The following is an 8,959-nucleotide window of genomic DNA, read 5'->3' as shown; positions in this document are numbered from 1 at the left end:
ATCTATAATGTTACCAAATGGTGTTTTATTAAAATAAAATTTTACTATGGTTTGCAAAGTACTCCAATAGCACCTCCTAGTCACACTGTATGTCGAGACAGGTGAGGGGTGTTACATTGGGTTTTTCTTAGAATGAAAGACGAGGGTTATTCTTGAACAAGGGTTATTCTGGCTTGGTCTGAGCAAACAAGTATTTTTTCGAACTTTAGTTTTTCTCAATAAGAGTTGCTTTTAAATAATAGTTGTTCTTGTTGGATAAATCAATTAACGAAATAGTTTTAACAGTTACAGCGGAAGTTTTAAAATTTTTCAAAAATCAAGCCCTTTGTGATAATTATAGTAATAAACCCTAAATCGAATAGTATTTGTGCTTTGTGTGAGATGGATTTAGTCGATCTTGGGTTTCAACCTAATAACCTTTTCCACTATCTTCGTACCACAAATTGCGTCAATTGTGGGCTCGAGCAACACGAACCAAAACACAGAAAAGAAAACGATTTACTTACTTTTAATAGGAAAGTAAGTTCTCTCTATAAAAACTAATAAAGATTGTAATTCTTAAAAAATAAAATTTATTCTAAATAAATAAATTACCACCACTTTATGGAAAATAACAATATCTCAATATTGTATGAAGTGTTTTTTAGGTCAACCGGTATTCTCAATTTAGAAGGAAACATACAAGAATCCTGGTTGAATAAATCCTTGATAAATAATATTATTTAAGGATATCCTATGAGGGTAAAACACTTATGATAAGGTCATTGGACGAGCACATATAAAGTAGTTTTCATAATGGTATATAATAAAGGAGAGCTCAGTCACGATACTTTAGTGGAATAACTTCGTGACAAAATAAGTTTATAATTAATAGGCAAAAATCAGAAACTCATTTATAAATTATTTGAGCCCTAATTATACATGCTCAATAGGTCCATCCGTTATCTCATTGAAATCGAAAATGAATTGCACACCCTAGTATATTTATTAAGGTTGTCTCCCCTCATGTTACATGAGGAACAAGCTTGGGCCTTTCATGTACTAAGGGCTAGTTTGGCAATGGTTTTGAAAAGTGCTTTTGAAAAATGCTGTGGAAAAGTATTTTAAGAAGGAAAAGTTTGGTTTAAAATTTGAGTGTGTGGTATTGCTGTTAAAAAGTGCTTTTGAGAAATAAAATATCCATTTTAGACATGATATTATAAAATAACAAATATGCATTTAAATAATGTTCAAATTAGTTAATATTATGATATTTTAGTAATAATATAAAAATTTATTATAACTTTTGTTAATATTTTAATATATAATATTAATTTTAAATAATTCTAAGTAATTACTATTAATTATTTATTAAATTTAATTAGAATATATAAATTATATTTAAATATTTAAAATAATCATTAATTATTTGTAATTAGATATTGACACAATTGTATTATTTTAAAATGATTTTTTATTTTTAATTAATAATTTTAGCACATTTGTATTATTTTATTTTAAAATGTAATTTGAATATATAACTCATATTAGATATTAATATAACATAGAAAATATAAACCTAACAAATTAAAATATTACATATATTTAGATTAAAGTTCCAAAAGGGATAATATTTATATACCAAATATAAATACTAAAAATTTTACAACAGCATTCACAATTTAAAGTGAATTCATTAAACTAGAAGCTATAGCATCTCTTGTTAATTCCATTTCAAAACCACTTGAATTGTTTGATTCATCATCATCACGATCGTCGTCGTTGTCATCATCATTATCACTTTTTCGACCATGCGTATTTTCTGAATCAATAATATTCTCATATGCCCTGTTAATATCTTCGTATTCCATAAAATCTGCATCATTTCGACCGACATGTTTTCAGATAAAATTGTATATCGTCATTGTAGCAACAACGATCATCGTTTGCTTTTCAAAACTATAACTTGGCATATCCCTTAAAATGGCCCATTTTTTTTTCAAAACACCAAAAGTTCGTTCAATCACACTACGTAATGATGAATGTGAATCATTGAATATCTCTTCTTTACCAGATACCGGTCTACCTCTACGAAAGTCAGGTAAATGATATCACTAACCTCTATATGGTCTAAGATAACCTTTCATTTGAGGATATCCAGAATTAACAAGATAATATTTTCCTACATGTTATAATATAACAAACAATTAATTCAAGAATTTTTTTTATAAAAATTATCAATTAAAGAACTTATACTTTATTATTTGAAAAAGAAAGAAATAAATGAAATATCTAATCATTTGGTGGGTGCGGAAATTTGTATTTTGGATCTCGAATTGCATCAAGAAATATTCTAGTGTCATGTGCCGGTCGTTCCCATCCGGCCATGAAAAAGGTGAAACATATATTAAAATCACACACTGCCATAACATTTTGAGTCGGGATACCTTTTCTTCCGATATAGGGAATTTGTTCATTTGGTGGAAGAATAGTGGCAATATGAGTACCATCAATTACACCTATGCAATCCTGAACAAATAATCATATTAGTCTCGTGCATATTTTTAGTCGAATAAAAATATTAAAATATAATAATATTAAATTAAATTTTAACCTTAAAATGCGGCATATATCTAGAATCATTACGTATTTGTTCAGGTATTGAACTAAAAAAAGGATCTTCGGGTGCAATTTAGATCAATGGCCATCCTTGAAACTTTAATTAGATCAATGGCCATCCTTGAAACTTTCTCAAGCATAATTGCAAAGTATCGACTTATTGTTGATCCAGACCTTTGAAATTTTTCTTGACATTGGGAAACTTTTGCACTGGTGCCCAATATGTATAAAAAAATTCCCAACATTTCACTAGAAGATATGTTTCTTGAAGTTCGCAAGTTGTATCTTGTCTCCAAAACTCTCAACAAACTTGTGAATACAATTTTAGACATCCTAAAATTAATCATACAACATGATTCGTGACCGTCAAGGATATCTCAAATCCATGCCTCACCTGACTGTTTTGAATCCATGCATGGTTGCTTCAATATATACTTCTCGTAATATAATTGCATGGAAGAAGATGCAACAACAAATAATCGGTTAAAATATTCCATGTGTTGTAAAATCTCTTTCTTTTCACTTTCATAATCACTTTCATCACCGCTGGAATTCTCAACTATACTCATAACATGTGAATAAATTTTATATCCAAAATCATATAAAACAACTATTGATAAAACTAATTTAGTATACATAAGTAGAACATAAATTTAATATCCAAAAATCAAACATAAACAACTATTGATAAAACTAGATTACACATAAATAAGTAAAATATAAATTCAATATCCAAAACCAAACATAAACAACCATTGATAAAACTAGATTACACATAAATAAGTAGAACATAAATTCAATATCCAAAAACCAAACATAAATAACTATTGATAAAACTAGTTTAGCATTGTTGTTTAGTCACATAGTAGATATCTCCAAACCCTAGAAAATCAGAAATTTTTCAAGTATCCTCTATTTTCGTCTTAAGCCACAAAGCTCTAATCTTGGGATTAATTGATAAAAACATAATTCGCTTGTCCTTATTGAGCAATAATTTAAGTGAGAAAAAGTATAGCGGACTAGCTTCTAGAACTTCTTCCGCCTTGCTATCAAGTACTTTGACTGCTTGTGGAATACCATATGGATCCATAACAGGAGTCAAACTAGATGTGGCTTGACTCATATTGTCAACTGCATCGTATAATTTTTATATTTGACTGGACAATCTTGTAGCCCCTCCAATTTTCTTTGAGGATTTCTTTGTTCCAATTTTAAAATGTGAACTTGATATCTCAAGTGTTTTTCTTTTTTTGACTGTTTCTATCAATGTAAACATCATTTGAAATGTGAACATCATTTGAAATCTGGACATCATTTAAAATGTGAACATCATTTCTCACATTTTCTTCCTCATTCTCTTCAGGTATTTCATTGTTAACATCCTCAAAAAAATCACTACGAAGTGTACTAGAAGAAGGTACCCATGCTTTATCACCTGTTGCAACTATCCCCATGAACATTTGTTCCAACTTCCCTTCGAATTCAGGATCAATGCCCGATGTTTTAAATTTTTGAGCTTTAGGCACAACCTACATATAAAATGATAGTTTAATAATAGTAATTATCAATAACCTCATAAATAAGAGAAAAACAAAAATATTCAGAATTATTAATGTACCTTTAGCCTACTCTCCCACCAATCATCCGATGCATCAACGGTTATTTTTATAGGATTCCACCCTAGGCCAGTATCTTCGCCTTCAAGTTTCTTCCAAACCTTCCATTCTTTTTGTAGGGCATCCCACCTATTTTTAAGTTTTCTTTGTGAATAAACCTTGCCTGTTTCTTTCTCAAAGTTGGTCATTATTTTCAACCATCCATCTTTTGTGGAATGAGTACCAGGTCTATTGCCTTTCAATATCTCTTTAATACAAATATCACAAAATATTTCTGTCAATCTCTTATCCTACGTTGCTTTGACTTTTTCACCACTAACTTTAACCGCCGAAGCACTCATCTATTGTGTATACGAATATATTCATTTCAACCAGTAAAGCAATCAAGAAAATCAAATGTCACATAAGTATATTTTTTTACATGTGTATCAAAATCAATATAGGATCCTAAGATTTTTTTTCTCAATCAAAATCAACTTTCCAAGACTGAAATAATAACCTAGAAAGAGAACACAACTAATAATAAGATCAAACACAATTAAAAAGTCAGTATGAACAATATTTTATCAGTTGTTATTTAAAAATAATAATATAAGGTAAAGAAATGTGAGAGATGATATGCATAATCTTTAGTACCTCAGCTTTTAGGGTATAAAATTATGCAGAAAATGATGACTATTTACTAAATCAAAATGATGACCAAGTATACAACACCATCTTCCTAGGTATTCCTCTCATGTACTTCTCCCTGCCTGCCCATTCTATTTTACTTCTCATTTATTTCCTTTTCGAGCAAACAGCAAGCACAGGGAAGTCTATTTATTTCCCATTTATTCCTATTTATTTCCCATTTATTTTAAATTTCACGAAATTGCTACATTAATTATCATGTCATTATTATTAAACATTTGACCAAGTATACAACACCAATTTACTCAGTAAAGCTCGAAAAAAGAAAAATTAAGGACCAATTATGCAGAAAGTGGACAGTTTTGCAATAATACTTAAAAGGAAGCCTATCAAACATGAAAGAATGAAATGAAATGAACCGTAATAAGTTCACAAACCAGGGATTTTTACTTTGTCAAGTCCAAGAACCAAAGGTACAAACAAAAGAGAAAAGTTGAAAATAATGTGAAAGAACTTTTTTTTATTTCATAATTATTTCATAAAATCAAACAATCAGAAAATAACTAAAGAGAAGAATAAGTATTTCACAAAAAAAAAATAGAGAAGAAGAAGAAAAGATAGACTCACCTGTTTAAAGAGGCACATATAGAACCAGAGGAAAAGTAAACAAAAGAGAAATGGGGAAAAAAAAGGGGTTTGCCGTCTATTTGGAAAGAAGAAAAAAGAAGGTTAAAAAAGTAATATAAGGCCAAAAGCACTTTTGGCTGAGAAAAAGTGGCAAAATTGCTGCTTTTTCATCTGTGAAAAAGTGCTTATTTTAAGTTGAAAAAGTGGCAAAAATGAGGATTGTTCTTTAATGCTATTAACAAAAAAGTACTTTTTTGGTAAAAGCCCATCAGACAAGCAGAGCCAAACGGGGCCTAAGTCCAATTATATGTGTTTCCTGACTTTTTGACCCAACATTTTATAATTTAAACCAACTCAATATTTATTTCTATTTCCAAAACTAAAAACTATTTAATCAATTAATTTAATTAATCAAATTAATGAAAATTTTCAATTAAATAATTTTCTCAACCCAATTTCAATTACTTTAAAGTTATAACAAATTTACCGTAATAGAATCTATGAGAATATATATAATTTTCTAATTCAACAAATTCATAATGACTAATTAATTTAATTCTATTTTTAATTTCAATTATTTAATTATAATTAATTAAATAAAAATTTAACAAACCTTAAATTAATTCTCAAGTCATTTTTGTACTTAGCAAGAAAATTCATTCATTGCAAATACGATCTATTTCTCTTAGTGCTTTGTTTTTATTTATTTCTATTCATCTAATTCTACATGCAATTCATTTTTTATTTTAATTAGATAATGGAGGGACCGATTGGACATATATAATTAGGGCTCAAATAATTTATAATTAAGTTTCAGATTTTCGTCTATTAATTATAAACTTATTTAGTCACGAAGTCATTCCACGAAAATGCCGTGATTGAGTTCTCCCTTATTATATACCATTATGAAAGCTACTTCATAAGTGCTCGTCCAGTGACCTTATCATAAGTGTGTTACCCTCATAGGATATCATTAATATTTTTGGGATAATTTTTTTCTCCTAATATGATCCTATTTTATCTCACGGTAACCATTACACCTTCTTTTATGAAAAGCCAATTACTATTGAATAGTAATCTAATCATTTATCACAAAGACAAATGACCCGTGGCCATGTTTACTTTTCATCTATCATGTAATGCCGATGAGAGGACATCATTTACCCTTTAGTTGGGCTATGAATTCCATTATTTTAGAATGATGCTACTTACTACAAAAGTCGTATACCTGACATACCATCTTTCAATTTCTTACATATTTGAACTCAAGCTTTCACTTACATAAAAGTATACGAGTCACCCATAAATAGTCTATCGTCCACTCAAGATTAAGTTGTGCCACACAATGAATGTCACAAGTGAATAAATCCATAAAAAAATCTAGGTTCTATTCTACTTAAGTCCTATCCAATGTATTGTTCGTCTAGTCAATCATATCTAGGTATCTATCTTTTGGGAGTCATCTGCTCTGATGCTCAAGACAAAGCATCTTCCAAATTAGACTTGATAGACGAGATGTTAGTCTTTCAATAGGTTTGCTCATTTTCGTTTAGGCTAAGTGTCTCGATTATCTACTAATATAAGTTATCTTTTTGTATGATGATCCAACCACGTAATATCGCATAGTATTAGTTACATATTAGATAACCAATGAGTCAATATTTGTTTTTATTTTTTCTTTGCGTGTAAAAACCATTAAGGAAAATATACAAAAAATATTAATGTTGATAATACTCTAGAATGACATATTTTATGTATTAATTACATATTTATTTTGAATATGATCTTACTAATTTGAGCTATTTATGGTTTTTTATCTTGTAGGGACTAAATTGAAGGCAAAAGGAAATTTGGAGGCAAAAAGCGTGAATTTAAAGATAAAATGGGCTAGCATGGGAAGAAGGAAAGAAGTGGTTCGAAAATGCAAAGTGTGGAAGACTTGGGTGCAAAAAAGAGATTTTACAAACACAAGACTCTATTTAATTTTTAATTATATTAGGATAATTGTTAAAGATTATTATTTAGATTTAATTTTATCTTTTATCTTCATTTATCTTTAATTATCTTTATTTATTTGTATTTATATTTTAGAATTTAATTAGGAATAGATTAGGTTTCCTAGTACTATAAATAAGGGACAAAGTGACACAAATTTCACTCATCATTTCTGTAAACACTCCCTCTCCCAAAAGCTTAACCTTTGTTTCTTTCATATTATTCAATAAAAATTCCATTTTCATCACATTTATTTCTTTTTCCCCAAAAAGCATGAGCCACTAAATTTATCTAGCCAAAGGTTGTTGAAATTCCCCAAAAAAGGTTCATGAGGCTTAGAATCCGCGCTTAACCTTCTCAACTAGTATTCATCATTTCTCCTCATTACAGGACTGATGCTTCTATCTATGTCCCTTCAAAGGTGATCTTTTCAACTTGTACAAAGAACGGTCGCTTTGTATGTTTTGAAAAGGTTGTATAATCGGTTCATTAGCTTACTGCGTCAGTGGTTGTCGAGCCCAAGAGACAAAATGGCGTGGCAGTCGCCATTGAAAAGTGATGATCTAGTGTAAAAAGGTCCCACAAAAGCGACGGTTGGCTAGAGTCAAGTTCATCTAAATCATAAGTCTAAAATCTAAATAGAGCTGGTGGTCGTAGGCATCCTCTTCCACAATAATTGGTTTATTCTGTTAGAAGGATCACCTAAAAGCCTACGATTGAACCCAAGGCGGATCGAGACAACTGGAGGCTGGAATCTTTTCTTAAAAAAACTTTCTTTCCTCAACTCTATTTATCTCTACAATTTTGATTTTATTTTTTTCAATTTCAATTCAATCAAACTTTTAATTCTATTTTTTTTATTTTTGTTCCCAATTATGCAGGTTTTGTTGGGCACGACTCTGTCCGGGATCTTAAGGAATAGGAACTTGTGCAAATCCAGTCCCTGAGGATTTGACTCTACTTCCCTTATACTATTATTTTTAGTATTTTATAGGGATAGGATATTTTTGGCACTTCCAATGACCGCATCAAATTTTGGTGCCGTTGTTGGGCACTGGTAACGTACTAATCTTGTTTCTTTGTTTCTTATGACAAGATCTGCTCTAGGTATTCTTGCGTTTGGTTTAGATATAGAGAAGACTGCGAGAGCCAATCGTAAGGAGACAAAGTTACAAAAAAAGCAGTCCGAGGTGGTTGAGACTCAGAGTAACCCACTGCCAGAAATTGAAGTCGACGACGAAGTTGAGTCTAATGTTAACGAAAACCCTACTCAAACATTTGAAAGTGAAAAGTAGAAGTTGATTCACCAAAAGAAGTGATTAATGCTAGGGTTAACGAAAACCCGAATCTAGCACATCAACCAATGGCTCAAACGATTCAGTAACTAGTCAAAGCTCCAGCAGAATAACCGCCATTGTACATTGCGTATCCTACTATGGATACTGATTTTGAACTGAAGTCAGGTTTAATCCAGTTGCTGCCAACTTTTCGTA

The 8,959-nt window shown here is 30.2% G+C and overlaps 2 protein-coding genes across 2 annotated transcripts; both read right to left on the bottom strand.

Annotated features, from left to right (window-relative positions):
* Positions 1–1,661: 1,661 nt before the first annotated feature.
* Positions 1,662–3,721, bottom strand: LOC128285409 (uncharacterized). Its single transcript, XM_053022908.1, has 4 exons — positions 3,619–3,721; positions 2,993–3,157; positions 2,099–2,161; positions 1,662–1,855 (listed from the first exon to the last, which is right to left on the bottom strand). The coding sequence occupies exons 1-4, from the start codon at positions 3,719–3,721 to the stop codon at positions 1,662–1,664; spliced, it is 525 nt and encodes a 174-aa protein (XP_052878868.1).
* A 109-nt stretch (positions 3,722–3,830) lies between these two features.
* LOC128285408 (L10-interacting MYB domain-containing protein-like) lies at positions 3,831–4,402 on the bottom strand. Its single transcript, XM_053022907.1, has 2 exons — positions 4,217–4,402; positions 3,831–4,127 (listed from the first exon to the last, which is right to left on the bottom strand). Exons 1-2 carry the CDS (start codon positions 4,400–4,402, stop codon positions 3,831–3,833), a joined length of 483 nt encoding a protein of 160 aa, XP_052878867.1.
* Between the last annotated feature and the right edge of the window lie 4,557 nt (positions 4,403–8,959).

This window comes from Gossypium arboreum, chromosome 12 (genome assembly GCF_025698485.1).
Source record: "Gossypium arboreum isolate Shixiya-1 chromosome 12, ASM2569848v2, whole genome shotgun sequence".
Classification (NCBI taxonomy): domain Eukaryota; kingdom Viridiplantae; phylum Streptophyta; class Magnoliopsida; order Malvales; family Malvaceae; genus Gossypium; species Gossypium arboreum.
Note: the sequence above shows the minus strand (reverse complement) of the source record. Positions and strands in the feature narration are given on the sequence as shown.